Raw genomic sequence first — 18131 nt, 5'->3', positions numbered from 1 at the left:
TATCAGCTTATTGCTGTCATGACATTTTACACAAATGTTTAGTGGATCAAAAAATACAAATTATTCTCATAGAATACTAGAGTCAGAAATTCAGAATTACCCCATGAAACTAAAGCCAAAGCCAAGGCCAGTCTGTGATGATTTTGGATTTCATAGAACAATAGATTAATTTTAAATCTGCATGCACTGTTAATGCAGGTGACTTTGCCAGGTGTTTCCAGAAATCATCTATTCATGAAACATATTTAATTTGACTAGCAAACCTGGTCAAAATTAAATTCAGCACTTAAGACATCATTAATAAAATATACCAGGGTAATAAAGGACATAGTATTCAACATCTACCCTATAGTCACCCATTTTTGCAAAACAACTTTTCTAAAACTCTTAGATGACTATCATTAATAAGGAAGAAACATGCAGAAACAAGGTGAGACAATTTCTACACAAAGCAAAAGGAAGATATATGTTAATTAAAAAAATAGATGTTGAATGGGTGCCAGTAAAAATTAAGCTTTTCAACCTACCCAGTGACAATTACAGACTCATGAAATTATTTGGGAACTGCGAAAAAGTAAGCAATTCTCATGAGAAGGGATAACATGCCTCCTCACTAATTGTATTCTTCATACTTAGTGTGTATTTCATGCTCCAAAATTGTTGAATTACAGAATAAATTTATTAAAGTAGGAAAACCAATGCTTCTGAATATCATAAAATTGATTCTATAATTTCAAAGCATCTGTATACCCTTTATTTTGTGAAATTGAAAAAAAGAATAAGATGATTGACTTGTATTCAGTACTATAGTATAGACTTTGTATTTCCTTACATTGCTCCTTACATATAAACCATGGTTTTTGGGTTTTTGTTATTGTCAAGTAATAATTTTATCTACTTAAATGAGAATGAGGGGGAGAGTGGGAAAGAGAGAGAGAGAGAGCTTGAGAGAGAGAGAGAGAGAGAGGGAGGGAGGGAGGGTGATATCAACCATGTTCATAGACATCCTTACAATATTATTTTCTGTGATAGCCTTTATTCAAGGCTGCAATTCTAGCAAGTCTGTTGAATACTGTCATAAGGAATACATGTGTGACACCACTTCCTTCATAATTTTTACAAATTATTTCCTGAACTTCTTACCCTCCCAGTTTAATCATTCCACAGTTCTCCATTTCAACTGGTAGAAATTTTATTCCTATAGCTGGTTCTAAACTATACCCTTAGCATTATCTTTGATTCTCCTTTTCACTCTGCTCATTCAATCAAATAAAATTAGGAAATTTATTAGATTTTAGTAATAATGACTTTTCAAGTAGAAATTCCTTACTTAAGGAATAAATGTGTAATAAAAATTAGTAATAGGACCAAGTAAATATGCAGTATATTTAAACTGGAAGGTGCTATCAATCATATCTAAGCACATTTTCTGCTTGCAGGGAAGGCTTATGCTCCAGAATTTTATTATGACACCTATAATCCCGTATGGCAGAACCGACACCGAGTATATTCCTACAGTCTACAGTGGACACAGATGAATCCCGATGCAGTGGACCGCATTGTTGCATATCGCTTGGGTATTCGGCAGGTAAGAAATTTAATCAATTTCCTTTTCTGTGTGGCTTCTTGTAAAGACTTTGTTACTATGATTTATTTTATCATTTTGCATGACTTAAAGAATATATTTTCTTATATCACTGAGGACATTACACAAATGCTACTGAATTATTACAAATCTTTGAAATTTTAATCAGTACATTTTCTATGATGTCAGGAAACTTGGTAAAGTAGCTTCCTTTGAGTCTTCAGAAATCCTTCATCACTAGATACATTAGAGAAATCATATAGAACAACTACCACAAGATCTTCTCAAGCTATACACACAATATTTTAAGAGTTGATTTACTATGTCTAAAGAATACAAATTCTTTAGTAACTCAAGAGAAATAATAATGCATGTTTTCTAATGTAGCTTAAGAATATGGACATATGGAATTGTTTTTATTTTCTTCCAATGAACATTGGGAAATGTACTTATTTTTGTTGGTAGGAATGATATTCCCACAATTTCAACGCACATCTTTCTCATGTTACTTGTTAGATAATGTGTTACATAGATAGCTGTTTTGACAAAACATCTTGGAGGAGGACTTTGAATTTCATGTATGTTTTCATTTTGAGTTTTAGCAGTAGAAGGAAAACATTTGCTTTTGAGTTTCCAATAAACTCATAAAAGTGAATGAATGAAAACATCTGGCATTAGATACTAATTTCTTTAGGTTCTTACCATTATGAGCCAGCAGACCATTGTGGACCACACAGAATGCTATCACATCATTTACATTGATCCCTGTGTAAACCTCAAATCTATATCAAAATTGTCCTGCTTAGCCAGGTGTGGTGGCACACACCTTTAATCCCAGCACTCAGGAGGCAGAGGTAGGAGGATCACCGTGAGTTAGAGGCCACCCTGAGACTACATAGTGAATTCCAGGTCAGCCTGGACTAGAATGTGACCCTACATGGAAAAAAACAAAACCAAAAAAAATTGTCCTACTTGCTCCAATTTGGTATTTTCCTTGGTGAGGTTGATAAAGAGAAGAAAATTCAGACTAACACCGCTTTCTTGCTAAGCTGATAGGATTATCCATATATATAATTTGAGAGAGAGAAAGGCAGATATATAGAGAGTATTGGGCACGTCAGGTCCTCCAGCCACTGAAAATGAATTCCATCAGATGTGCCCACATGTGCATTTGGCATATATGGGTACTGGGGAATGGAACCTGGGTCCTTAGGCTTTGCAAGTAAGTTCCTTAACCACTAAACCATCTCTCTAACTCCCCCTTTTATATTTTTAGCACAGTTCTGATTTTAAATTGTTTTATGTGAGGAGTATCTTAGAACATCCTTGATATTTCACACCGCATAGTCTTATGTAAATTCCTTACTACATTATTTATTCATCTTTTATTATATATAGAATTTGTATATATATATATATATAACAAAAACTTAAACCCAAGTTGCCAGTTGTAAAAATGAATTGTTTTATTAGAAGTTCTTTACTACTTTTTTCGTTCCAGTTTTAAAAAAAAAAAATATTTGAGAGGGAGAAAGAGAAAGTGAGAGAATGAAAGACAAAAAGAATGAGGAAAAAAAAAGAGAAAGAAGCAGATGGAGAGAGAATGGGTATGCAAAGGTCCTTGCCACTGCAAACAAACTCATGTGCCACCTTGTGCATTTGGCTTACTTGGGTCCTGAGGTAACCTGGGCCCTTTAGCTTTGCAGGCAAACCAGTTTCTAATGTTACAGTCAGAATTTTATACTTAATTTCTGATTTTCTTCCTCATTTACATTTCTTACAGCCTTTAGTAATTTCCTACTACAAATAATGTTTTTGCCTATGAAACTTACCTGTTTTTGCCTATGGACCTTATGCAAGTCTCCTCATCTTTCCCTGTCTCATCTTGAAACATTTGTTTTCACCTAATATTTCCCTTATATATTCATTCCAGACTCCTCTTCTAGATGTCAAATTTAACATAAAAGTAGCTATCAGTGGAGTCTTTTTACCCTCAAATCTGATAAGAACTTTCTGGCAGTGTTTGAATTCCTTTTGAGAGAGAAAGAAGGGGGAAAAAGAGGGAGGGAGGAAGGGAGAAAGAGAGAGCACTCATCAAACATGTCTGGTACACATTATTTAACAAACTATCTTCTGTCGTAATTTTTCTAGTTTGATATCCTATTTTTCCAATGGCAGGTTCTCTGTTTTGTATTTCTCATATAATTATTCTCTCCAAATTACTGTTTTAAGAATTTCTAGATTGTTAAACTGGTATATAACCTCCAACGTGCAGTGGCACACATTTCCCAGTCACTTCACTATTTTTATACAAATTAAGTAAAGCTTGTTCTTTTCTGTTCTGTAGAATAAATTGTGAGTGCAATGAATTTATATGTTTCCGCTTAGTACTTTTTATTTATAAATTTCAGTACTTCAAGCTTTAGAGACCTAGACAATCCGGCCTTACCATATGCTAGCTGTAAAACCTCAAGCATATTTCTGAACCTGGGTCTAAGCCTGAGTCCCCGGTCTATAAAATGAGGATAATGATATCAATCAGCCAATTGGAATGGATAGTGATACAATGTGGCCCCACTTACTGCATAGGCAAAGCACTCTTGAGCAGGTCACTCCTGGTCAAAATATCTGTGGGTATTTTAAAACTAATAAGCAAAATTGTGTAAATTTTTTTTCAAGGCAGGGTCTTGGTCTAGCCCAAGTTAACCTAGAATTTACTATGTAGTCTCTCCTACCTCTGCTTCCAGAGTGCTGCAATTAAATGTGTGCACCACCATACCCAGCCTTATGTGAACTTTTTTTGTTGTTATTTATTTTTATTTATCTATTTGAGAGCAACAGACAGAGAAAGAGAAGGAGGGAGAGAGAGAGAGAGAGAGAATGGGAGCGCCAGGGCCTCCAGCCACTGCAAACAAACTCCAGACTTGTGCGCCCCCTTGTTAATCTGGCTAAAGTGGGTCCTAGGGAATCCAGCCTGGAAAGGGGGTCCTTAGGCTTCACAGGCACATGCTTAGCCTCTAAGCCATCTCTCCAGCCCTGTGTAAACTTTTTTAAATAGTGCATTTCACAAACTTAATATGCCTTATATATTTGTATTAAGTTTTATATAGTAGATCATATATTCCTAGCCATGAAAAAAACATTTAGACATTTTCACTGTTCCTTTCTTATTTTTTTTAATTTCTAGCTTAATATCCTCCCTATGATCCATCTTGCTAGTTCACACTTTCTCTACCATTTCCTTGAGTCTTAGTTAAGATTTTCTCTCTCTCTCTCTCTCTCTCTCTCTCTCTTTTTCTATCAGATCAATCTGCTAACATATGATACAATGTCATCTGCTAGAGGAAAACATATTTCTGCTGCTCTAAACTATCTTCTAAAGAGCAATCACATCCCTTACTCCATTGTTTACATTTATTTTCTTGTCATACTGTTATTTATGAGCTCATTTGTTCTTAGGATTATCTGAATATTTAAGATAAATATCTTTTACCTCGTGTGATTTCTGCCATGATGTAGTCTAACTGAATATTTTATTCATATTTTATATCTCACCACTGGAGAGAAACTGAAATATCTTTTGAGACTGCATTAATAATATTCTTCCCAGGCCTGGTGGCACATGCCTTTAATCCCAGAACCTGGGAGGCAGAGGTAGGAGGATCGCAGTGTGTTTGAGGCCACCCTGAGACTGCATATTGAATTCCAGGTCAGCCTGGGCTAGAGCAATACCCTACCATGAAAAAAACAAAGACAAACAAAACAACAACAAAAGCAATAATAAGGGCTGGAGAGATGGCTTAGCGGTTAAGCACTTGCCTGTGAAGCCTAAGGACCCCGGTTTGAGGCTCGGTTCCCCAGGTCCCACGTTAGCCAGATGCACAAGGGGGCGCACGCATCTGGAGTTCGTCTGCAGAGGCTAGAAGCCCTGGCCCGCCCATTCTCTCTCTCTCCCTCTATCTGTCTTTCTCTCTGTGTCTGTCGCTCTCAAATAAATAAATTAAAAAAAAAAGCAATAATGATAATAGTAGTATGCTTTAGCAAAAGTTTGCACTGCTGTGGTTTTACTAATAATAACAGAAAGGTGATAGTCAACATAAAATATAGATTTTCTAATTTTCTCTGGTAATTAATACTCATGCATTTGATAATGAGATCATACTTTCATAATCTAGTAATTTGATTTGCATATGCAATGATACTGATTTTATTTACTTATATCTGCTCACTTGTTTTGTTATGAATCAAATTCAGGGCCTCATTCATATGAGGCAAGTGTTTTATGACTAAGGTATACCCCAAACCCAATTTTACCATTTTATAAATGTAATAATCTTGGGCCACATATTTATTATAAGCCCATAAATGTAAATATCTTCCATATATGAATGTCCTAGCTTAATATGAAATATCACCAAGCTTAATATGAAACATACACTTAATTAGACAATCAGTTGAAGTCTGAAAAATCGATACAGTAAAATGTGTAACAAATGAAATTAAATGATCCTACTGTGTTTTTAATTTTAAAAACTTTAGAAATGCACTAGCTATTCTTATATGCTCTGTGATTATAAAATCTCCATTATTAAACCCACAGCTCAGTGAGCTAGCCTGAACCAAAAATTCTGCTCAGCTTTATATTGGAATATTAGCTGACTCTGACTGAATGGTCCAAAATTAAAGATGATGAGAAACAATGTCTCAGAATTGTAACTTGGAACATCATCTACTTTACTCACAAAGCATCCCAGTGTATTTGGGGAACAGCACTGGAAATCTGGGAGCATTGCTTTGAAAAATGTTAAAAGAACAAATATACCATGAAGTGCTAATAAATTAATTTGTGGGTACTAAATTTCTCCAAAATCTTCATGTTCTTATGTTATACTTTTAAGAGTCAGCTAAGCAATTGTTTCGTCTTCTTAGGCAGCTACTAGCTTCCAATTATTTGCTTCATTTATTCCTTAAGATGAAGAGAAAAAGGTTATTTGAATGTCTGCATTCTTTAGTATCAAAGAAATTATGAACTAAGCAGAGCACCTCGTGTGTTATCTGAACATACCAAGCTACATCAACAGCATTTGCAACCATTTGAAATTTATGTTATTATAGTTTCTACTCTTAAAGTATTTTAGACTTTCATAGTTTTTTTTTTTTTTTAATAATTCTGACACAATGAGCATGACATTTTGACTATCATCTTTGGAAAGTGGGGTATTTTATTGAATAGAATTCTTTAATTGCTCTTGTTCTTGTCTTTTTAGTTATGATATATTAAGAGGCTAAAATTATCATATCCATTTGCTCATCAATTTAGTCAATTTAACTTGAGTAAATTGATCATGTAACACTGACTAGTAATTTTAAAATGAAGTATTGTGCTAAATGACTTGCTAAAATAAGTATTATAACAGGAATATAGACACAGTACTATTTGTGAGCAGATGGTGCAGTTGAGTGGCAAGATAATAGGCATGATTTTCAATATATTTTAAAAATTATTTTTTAAATTTTTTTAAGTTTTATTTATTCAAAAGAGTCAGAGAGAGAGAGAATAAGAATGGGTGCTCCAGGGCCTCCAGCCACTGTAAAAAAAGTCCAGACACATGTGCCACCTTGTGCATCTGGCTTATGTGGGTCCTGGGGAATGAACCAGGTGTCCTTCGGCTTTGCAGGCAAATGCCTCAATGCCATCCCTTCAGCCCCAAGATAGAAATTTTACTAGTTTTATATTTTAAATAAGAATTAGTAATAATCAGTTGCCAAACATACATTTTTTTAAAAATTTTATTTATTTATTTGAGAGCAACAGACACAGAGAGAAAGACAGAGAGAGAGAGAGAATGGGCGCACCAGGGCTTCCAGCCTCTGCAAATGAACTCCAGACGCGTGTGCCCCCTTGTGCATCTGGCTAACGTGGGACCTGGGGAACCAAGCCTCGAACCGGGGTCCTTAGGCTTCATAGGCAAGCGCTTAGCCACTAAGCCATCTCTCCAGTCCCAAACATACATTTTGTTACAGTTGATTATAAGATAAATTTATTATACACTTTATATTACTTTCCACTGATGTTAGTATAATAATTGAGCTATTTCTTATTTCCACAGAAGGTAAAATGTTTTAAACATAGTTTTGTTGAATAATATTTTTTTGTGTTTGTGTATTTTATACATTTTGCTAGTGACTTAGTAGGATAAATTCTATTAAAGTGTATTAAATTACTATATATGAATGTTAATGTGTGAATAATTATGTTGAACTAAGCATCTAGTTTAAGATGGCTACTGAACAAACAGAAAATTTGAAAAGTGAGCAGTGTAGTTTACTGGCTAGGGGGACTGAACTTTTCAGACTTTGGAAACTATGCAAACAATAATAGTGCTACAGTCTACTGATCATATTAGGAACATATTAGATCGTATAGATTGGAATAATGTATGTGCTTGGCTTAGGCCAATTTGACAAAGTTGGTTGAAACAGATGCTTCAAAGCAATTGACGTGAAATGTTCTGTACAAGACTAGGGCACTGTGTGGAAATTTGTTAAATAATCTGAAATTTTGCATAGTTGTCCAGCACTAATAACATTTCATCTTCAATAGATTGATGTTGTAACATGGAGGTCATAACATCTATTTTCCAAGACAGAGCCATAGTTGGGCAGATATTTGAAGTAAGTACCAATGATTTAGGTTGGAGTAGTGAAAAGGGACAGGAAGAAAAATTGAATTAAGAAAATATTGAACTTGGAAGAATTGAATATTGATTTAATTCTGAGGATAGTTTGAAAAAGGACAGTGGCTTTATATTCACTGCAATTTATTTCACACTCAGTGAATGTTCTAGGAAGAATCATACACACAGATGAGACAGGGAAATAGTGGGAAAAGAAATATTGTGTAAATGGTATTCTTGGTTCTGAAAAAGGCATAAAGCATTGTCATGGATAAAAAGGGAAGTTAATACCATCTTCCAAACAAACAACAACACACCTCTATGTTTTATTCATGTGAATACTAATTCTTGATAAGTATATCAAGAAATTATATATATATATATATATATATATATATATATATATATGTATGTATGTATGTATGTATGTATGTATGTATATATATGCCATATATATAATTTGATTGACTGGAATGAATTTGGTAATGTATGGAACTTTGATTGATATAGACAGCTATATAAAATGAGTAACTTGTCTTAGAAAATTCCAAATATTGTTTTTGTTTAAAAAATTGTATTTATTTATTTATTTATTTGAGAAATAGGCAAAGGAAGGGTCAGAGAAAAAGAGACAATTGGCATGCTAGGACCTCTAGCCACTGCAAAGGAACTCCAGATTCATGCACCCCTTGTACATCTGGCTTAGGTGGTTCCTGGGGAATCAAATGGGGTCATTAGGCTTTGCAGACAAACACCTTAACCACTAAGCCATTTCCCCAGCCCCAAATATTTGTTTTCTGGGTTTTTCCTTATGTGTGTGGTTTTGTACACATCGTATTATTATTTTTTTCTTTCTTGTTATTTCATGTGTCAAAGTGATATTTGGTATCAGTACATGGGTGCTCTTTACTTAGAATAACTTCTGACTTGGAGAGAAAGAATTTATTGACAGAAATAAGATATTGAATCAAAGTTCATAGGTATGCACATTTTTCCACACTGTGAATTTGATGTGTGAATGATGGAGGGATGGCAAATAGTGCTAGAGGGTTGGAAATGGGTACCTTAGGTAGTAAAGTGCTATTTGAACTTGAGTAATAAAGCCTCATGGATATGTAAATATTCAGGTTGTACAGATTAAACATTAAAGCTGGAGTTTGAAAAATGTTGAGAAAGGAAATTACCAGAAGGACACTGTAATGGAAATTTCAGGAAGCTATATACCACCAAGAAGTAGAAAAATCTGACACTTTAAAGATAAGACAAAAGTCTATGAATGTCCATATGAGAGGAAAGAGCAGTACTGGAACTTTTAAACAAAATGAAAAGGACTAGAAAGTCCTAAATGCTGAAAATACCAAGTAATGGCAAACCAATGTTTAATTTAAGTAGACAAAAAATTGTATTGACAATTATGAGAATGAAAATAAAAGATTGCACATTGCTTTAACAATTTTCTATTCAACTAATAGCAAGTCTAATTCAATTGATCTAAGTTATCCTTGTTATCCAATTGATGAAAAAGTACTCATTCTTAAGTGCTTTTAAGCAAAAAGTAAAATGATTTAAAAAATAGACTTGTAAACTGGGCATGGTGGCACATGCCTTTAATCCCAGCATTTGGGAGGCAGAGGTAGGAGGTTTGCCGTGAGTTTGAAACTACCCTGAGACTCCATAGTGAATTCCAAGTCAGCCTGGACTAGAGTGAGACCCTACAACAAACAAACAAACAAATAAACAAACAAAAAAAAGACTTGTAAAAAAAAAAAGAGTATAGTGTTTAGATTAATAATTGTTAATGACTTTTCCAGGATTTCATACTTTTCAAGTTTCTTGTTTAAATTAGTTTACATTCTAAGTATATATTTTGTTTACTATATCTGTTTATAAACCAGACATACTTCTTTGTCCACTAGTAGTGGTTCTTGGATTTGAGAGTTCAAGGTTTTCTATAGGGTCATTAAATAGTTACTGGTTTGGTAGATCTGGGATGGCCATATATAGATACCCACCAAGTATGAGCATGAGGCTAAAATAGGTGGTTGTTACTTCATTTTGAGAATAACTTCTCTATGTTGTCATATTATCAGAAGTAGACAGAGATTATATACCTTTTTTTTCTTTTTTTAAAATAATTTTTATTTTTATTTATTTGCAAGCAGAGAGAGAGAAGAGAAACAGACAGAGAGATAATGGACATACCAGGGCCTGTAGCCACTGCAAACAAATACCAGACACATGTGCCCCTTGTGCTTCTGGCCTATGTGGGACCTGGAGAATTGAACCTAGGTCCTTTGGCTTTGCAGGCAAATGCCTTAACCGCTAAGCCATCTCTCCAGCCCATATGCCATTTTTATCTTGTATCTTTTTTGTATACTTGAGAGTCTGCTATGATCTCAATATAAAAATGGTACTTTATGTAAAATATGAGTTTAAGTATGATGTTTGATATAGGATGTCCAAAACCATTTCTGAAGTAAATGAATTTGAAGTTTGCATATTTTCTCTATGGATGACTTGTCTCATTGGTGTGACATCGCACCTGACTAAAGCATCATCTGTCATAGCAGGGAAGTCATGGCAGCAGAAACAGGTCCCATAGAATCCTTTCTACATGGTGCAAAACCCCAGCCCATGCAACATTTTTTTTGAGTGGGTCTTCTTGCCTCATTTAACCTAATATAGAAAATCCTTCATAGACATGCCTAGAAATTGGTTTATATGGCATTTGTAAATCCTGTCATGTTGAAAACTGAGATTAACCTTCCATCTTTCCTTCCTTTCTTACTTGTGTGCTGCTAGAGTTGGAATCTAGGGTTTCATAAAAGATTGAAACATACACACACACACACATATATCACAAAGCAAGATATGTATATATATACATATATAATACTTAATCTGAAAATTATTTTATACTAAAAACATGACCAATTTTAGCACCTAAAAATATTTATCTAAGTGGGTCAAAATACTGTTCACTTTGAATAAGAAATCCTGAATTTGACAGCTTTTAAAAAAATTGCATGATGCCTACTGCCATGCAAATTCTTCTAATGGATTGCAGTTTTTTTTTCAAGTTCTTTTCTCTGCTTTACAAAGTGAAAACAAGAAATATGGAAAAACATAATGGAGTATGTATGTGCACTTCAAGCTTGAGAGATCATTTCTAAAAACACAATAATAAGAATTTGGACAGAAATTTGAGGGTAAAGGTTTGACTATCATATGCCTTACCTTTTTTTGAACAGCTATGCTCAAAGCAAATATGTCATACAGTCTGACACTAGATGATTTATACATACTTCCACTTTAACTACAGAAAAAACACAGGGAAGCATACAGTTATCTCATATATAAAGAATCCAAGGGGATAAATATCTCACCCAGGATGACAAAGTAAAGATGAATCTGGTATTTGAGCCAAATCAATCTGACTTTAGAGATTGACAGATGAAATTCTGCTGAATACCATCTAAGCTGATGCCCTTTCCTTTATATTTTTCTTCTGTTTTAATGGCATGCCTTACCTTTTACTTTTCATTTTTTCACATAGTTATTATACAAAGTTGTTCTACTTTTTGGATATAAACTTTACCTGCTGTTTATATTTTATTTAAATGAACTAGTTCTACATTGATAAACATGCTCATGTGTTTAGATAAATATTATATTACATTCCTTTAATTATATATGTGGGAATGTGTATGATTTGATTATCTCTGCCATGCATATGTATTATTATATGTTGTATGAAGCATGCTATATATTATATATTATAACTTATATTATATATGTAGTACTGGAGAGAAACTATGCAAAGCCAGATGCAAAAGGTGGTGCATGAGTCTAGAGTTTGTTTTTGGAGGCAGAAGGCCCTTGTGCATCCATTCTTTCTCTTTCTATCTACCTCTTTCTCTTTTGTACTCTTTCTCAAATAAATAAATAAATAAAATCCTTTAATAAACAAAGTTTATTTCTAGACTAGTAAAAGGATAAAAGCAAAAAAATAATGATGAATTTGAGACAATGCAAATATTTGCAAAGACCTCAAAGGAAATCAGTAAAAAGTCTTGTCACTGAGTTCCTGAATACTTTTTAAATAAATATACCGTTCTATATATGTTTTATGCAAAAAAAATTAAAATATGATACTATTTCTTTTTATTTATTTATTTATTTATTTGAGAGCGACAGACACAGAGAGAAAGACAGATAGAGGGAGAGAGAGAGAATGGGTGCGCCAGGGCTTCCAGCCTCTGCAAACGAACTCCAGACGCGTGCGCCCCCTTGTGCATCTGGCTAACATGGGACCTGGGGAACCGAGCCTCGAACCGGGGTCCTTAGGCTTCACAGGCAAGCGCTTAACTGCTAAGCCATCTCTCCAGCCCAGGATACATATTTCCATAACTAATGTAACAAACTATTTTTTATTCTTTTATAAATATATGTTGCACACCACTGTATATACATGGAAATAAAAACTGAATAGATAGAAAAATACTTATGAGAATCCAGACTTGGTGATACACAATTTTAATCATAGCCAAGAAGTGATATAGAATGATTTCCAAGAGTTCAAGACCTGGCTGGGCTACAGAGTGAGTACCTGGTAAGACTGGACTAGAGTTGCATCTTGCTTCAATAAAACAAAACAAAATGAGGGGTTGGAGATGGCTTAGCAGTTAAGGCACTTGCCTGCAAAGCCAAAGGAATCAGGTTCGATTCTGCAGGACCCATGTAAGTCACGTAAGATGCACAAGGTGGCACATGCATCTGGAGTTTGTTTGCAACAGTTCTCTCTCTCTCTCTCTGTCTTTCTCTTTTTCTCTCTATTTATTTCTCTATATATCTCCTTCTCTCTGTCAATAAAAAATAAAAAATAAAAAGCAAATTGAAAGTCCATGATATGGTGAGAGTAAACTAAAATAGATGAAAGAATAATAGTAATACTATGTAAAACTACAGCAGAGTTTGAAGTGAAAATGATACCAGTGCATTTCACTCTGCATCCACAATGGGGATTTTAGAAGGTCTTAAAAGGCAAGTCTTCATGTTTTCATGTCTATTGTTATGAGACAGTTTTCAAACCACATTGAAAGTGGACCTATAACTAACTCTATGTGAGGTAAAGGGGGTTCTAATTTTGTATGCTCACATACATACTCCGCCTAAAATTAAGAAATTATAACCTCACCCACATTTATGTGCTACTGTATCCTTAAACTTTACATAATATAAAAATCAAGAAACTAAGATTTCAATGCCTATATTAAAAGCATAAATTATGTCTAAGAATGAGAAAAAAATCTCAAAAATTAAAAAGTTTAAATTTACGTATTGTTCACATTACGATATGTTGAGGATACATTAGGACTTGCAACTATGTAAAAACCTATTAGCATTTGCAAGCAAATGACTTTTCTGAGAAAAAAAAAATAGTCTAATAAGAATTAGTGAGGCATTATCACTGAGGTAAAAATCCCTGCTGACAAAAATGTTAAGACTTAGTCAGGCATAGTGGCACACTTCTTTAGCCCCAGCCAGCACCTGGTAGGCAGAGGTAGGAGGATTACCAAGAGTTTGAGGTCACCCTGAGACTACATAGTGAATTCCAGGCCAGCCTGGGCCTAGAACGAGACCCTACTTCAACCCCCACCCCAAGAAAATATGTTAAGACTCATAAATACTTGAATCACAACTGTACTTTTTTCTTGCTTACTGAACTATTTATTTTCTGTCCTAACAATAAAGCATTTTAAATTGAATAAATAATACCAAACACCTCCATAACAAGTTACCATGACATAATGCTTAGGGACAGGTGACAAAAGATCAGATTTTAATGGGGAGAGTTGTCTTTGTCACCATGAACACCAGGAAGTCCTGATTATAGCTGGAGCTCTCCACATCTCCTCCTGGTTAGTCGGCTATGCTCACTGATATTAGATTAAAAAAAAAGAAAGGAAAGACAAACTTTGTTTCTTAAAATCTAGATGAGGTTTTTTAATGCTCTTAGTATTGTGAGGCATTGGTCCTATGAAAAACCTTGCAGTCAGAGAATGCCTCTGTGGAGTTACATTTGTGTGGAGATATGGAGGGTGTTGAAAAATATGAGCCAAAACTTAATTTCAAGAAAACAGTGGCGTTTCAAAGGGGAAATTGGGCGAAGGGAGGGAATTACCATGGTATATTATTTACATCATGGAAGTTGTTAATTGTAAAAAAAAAAAAAAAAGAAAGAAAAAACAGCTATGTCACAGGGAGCCAAAAGCATATGTAGATTGTATATATTTTTCAACACATTTTTTAGATACTATGTTTGTAAGAATCTGTGGAAAAGAAATAATTATTACTAGAATAATAGAGACCCTCTATTTCAAAAGTGTAGGATAAATTTCTTATATGATCATGAAAAGACAAACAAAAAAGACCTGATTATCTTGCAAATGACAAGCATGGCTGCTAGATGTGCCAGTGTTCTCAGACTGCTAGAGGAGCAGAGTGATAAAATACTGGTTATGGGAGGGAGAAAAGTGTAAAATTGAAAAACTGAGTTTCTATGAACAAAGCCTCAGAAAGAATATAGCTGCAATAGTAATTGTGAATATCAAAAGACTGGGTGTCACCTTTCCGGGTATTTCCTCTGTGTTTTTTCATAGTTTCCAGTAGATCTAAGAAATTGAACAATATTTTTTCATGAAAACAAATATTTTCTCTACTGCATACCCAACTCTATTATGTTATACATTCTAGATCCTTGAATAGAGGGGACGTAAAGAAACTTCTCTCTCTTCATACTTACTGACGGGTAAATTAACCCTTTTGATTTTTAGTGTAAAGGGAAAAGCTCTAGCTAACAAGCAGCAAGGATGTCCTATGCTGTGGCCTCCCTCACAGCTGGAATGCTGAGACATTGCCAGACCCTAAAGAGGCCATGAGGGAAAAATGTGATCATGTCATATCGTTTGGGGTTTTACTAAGAAGATCCATGATAAAACAATGACAAAGCTCAAATTCTGTATCAATTCCCAGATCAGTTCAGCTTTATGAAACAATTTTTTTTCTCCACTTACAGAAATGAAAGTAATATATTTTAATTGCTTATAAATTATTTCAAATAAAGTAATATGAAAATTACTTCATTTGGAACTACTCATAAGGTTATGTTTACAAACACATAATATATATTCAATAAATGCTTTATAGTTATCTTTAAAGGACAACTAACTTCGTTTGAAAACACTTAGAAGTAAGCACTCATTTTGAGGATATGAATTTGCCTGATGGTAAATGAGTGTGATCATTTCAGAAGCAGAAGAAAAGTCTTTCCTCACTTTTCACCTGCATCATCCAGGTGACCTGAGTGCACAAGCTTCTTTTCAACTGCCCAGTGTTAACTTGAATTATGAAATACTCACTAGTTATCGATGATCCACTTAAATAAAGACTTTCATGTTACATCATCTTAAATTAACAGAATTTTATTAAATGTATCAATGTAAAAATATTATTTTTAACTTGACCTTTTCAACATATATCTATCCAGCTATGCACATTTTCAATGCTCATTGTATTATTGGGTACCATTGATTTGGTCATATTTCAGTTATTTCTATAACTATCCATAAGATTAACTATTCATTCCAGCCAAAAAATAATTTTTTGTTTTGATTTAAATATCTGATTATCACAGATACTTCAGCTGTATTTTTCTTTGAATTAACATGAATTAAAATTCACACTATTAGTGTTTAATTTTTTTTCTGTTTCCTAGCTGATCAGTTACAGTGATGCTGAAAAACCTCCAGCAAGGAAGTGACTGTTGTCTTTTATAATTCAATATGTCTTGGCTTGATAAATGAGCACCATATACTCTTCCAGTTTAGTACACTTGCCTATTTTTCTAGTATATGTGCTTTAGTGCTCATATGCATTATAACAAATACTGACATTGATAATTATGGTAGTATAATTTGAATGAAATTTCAAGCTAGTATGAATGAAAGTATTGAATATAATTTGGAAACATAATGTTTGTCAAGTGCAAAGCAAAGATGCAAACTTTCATTTTAGCCCATGAGAAAAAGGTTAGTACCTAGTATTCACATATAAATTTCAAAATGTACCATCTTCTTAAGAATAGATTTCCCAATCTTGAAATTGTACCTCTGGGTATTTACTTGAATATTTGAAATGATTTCTGTCCATATTACTCTGATGTAAGATGAGTCCTCCACAGTTATTGAAATCTTAGACTCTTCATCGAAGTTAAGGGTTTAACTTTTTTGAAGATACTTAAAGATAATGAGATAAAGTCATTTAGGGATATGGAATAGTTCTCTGGATATTCAGATGGCATTTGGTCATTTGTCTTGCACAAGCTGGCACTACACCATCTCTTAGTTTTGTAAAGTAGACGTATGATTTGCCTGGCATACTCATTTCTGCACAGTTCACATTTCTAGTGCTTGCACATAAACTCGTCTAGTAAAACAACTTCATATATAGGATGCGGCACTGCAGTGGAGAAAAAGGTATTTTCCTAATATATATGTTGCTTTAGGAGCCTGCATTTTGATGCTTCTTAGGAGGACTTACCTTTGCCCCGAGTTTTAATAGGTTTTATCTTATAAGATTAAGGATTATTTAAAACATGTATAGGTATCCTTTACTTGTGAATTTCTGATTAGTTTAAGTAAAATATGCTAATGATTCATGGATATTAACTGATTCATTGCAAGATGTTAACTTATGTTAGAGACCATCAACATCAACAACTTTGAGTGTTGAGTGGAGCTCAGTGGTAGCTGTCTTGCCTAATGTGTAAGAGGCTCTATGGCAGATGCTTATAGTAGTAAACAAGCAAACAAAAATACAACAAAAATAATTTATTGAAAATAATGTTTCTGGTATTTTACTCTCAACTAATTCTTCAATATCCTTGGTATAACTGAATCTTCATCAATACTTTCTTTGAATAGCATAAGGCTCATGGAAGATCTCAGCTTATCCAAAGCTCTAGAAATGTACCCCTTGGTACATAAAACATATGTTTTTTTTCTAATTTTATTGCTCATGCTAGCATTAAAGAGATAGTCATACCAATTTTAATGTTTAATGAAATGGTCCAAATAAAATCTTAGCATTTCTGAAAATCTCCATTGCTTTAACTAATGTGTACATCACAAATGATAATGACTGCTGTTTATAAAGTAATTATATTTAAGTCAATATTCTTTAAAGTAATTTTCCTCTTAGTTAATATAATTTTTATCACTATATTATTTTTAGTTGGAAAGTAATAATTTAATTTATTTACATGTAACTGGGGAAATAGCTCAGGAGTTAAAGATACATGCTTGCATTTATTTATAGAAGAAAATGTGATACTTTAATACATTGTAGCATGTCAAATCAGAATAATAGGATATCATTCTTATTTTTATTTATTTATTTATTTGAGTGTGACAGACACAGAGAGAAAGACAGATAGAGGGAGAGAGAGAGAATGGGCACGCCAGGGCTTCCAGCCTCTGCAAACGAACTCCAGATGCGTGCGCCCCATTGTGCATCTGGCTAACGTGGGACCTGGGGAACCGAGCCTCGAACCGGGGTCCTTAGGCTTCACAGGCAAGCACTTAACCGCTAAGCCATCTCTCCAGCCCTCTTATTTTTTTTATCATCACTTCATGTAAAGAATACTTAAAACTTTTTAGCTATTTTTGACAAACACAATACTATAGTAATTTTATTGAATGATACAATGTGAACTATTCTCCTATTTGGCTGTAACTTTGTACATTGAAAAATTATTTTCAAGTATGGTCTGAATTTGACGATACCAATTATATTAAAGCACAAAAAAA

At 33.9% G+C, this 18131-nt stretch overlaps 1 protein-coding gene across 1 annotated transcript in view; it reads left to right on the top strand.

Moving 5' to 3' along the window:
* Mdga2 (MAM domain containing glycosylphosphatidylinositol anchor 2) overlaps window positions 1–18131 on the top strand; it is a 954594-nt gene that overhangs the window by 856368 nt on the left and 80095 nt on the right. The window contains exon 10 of the mRNA XM_004649150.3: window positions 1440–1588. Within this exon, the coding sequence (XP_004649207.2) occupies window positions 1440–1588 (149 nt within the window). The remainder of the gene's footprint in view (window positions 1–1439; window positions 1589–18131) is intronic.

Source organism: Jaculus jaculus, chromosome 7, assembly GCF_020740685.1.
Source record: "Jaculus jaculus isolate mJacJac1 chromosome 7, mJacJac1.mat.Y.cur, whole genome shotgun sequence".
NCBI lineage: Eukaryota > Metazoa > Chordata > Mammalia > Rodentia > Dipodidae > Jaculus > Jaculus jaculus.
The sequence above is the reverse complement of the archived record's forward strand: the minus strand, read 5'-3'. Positions and strand labels throughout refer to the sequence as shown.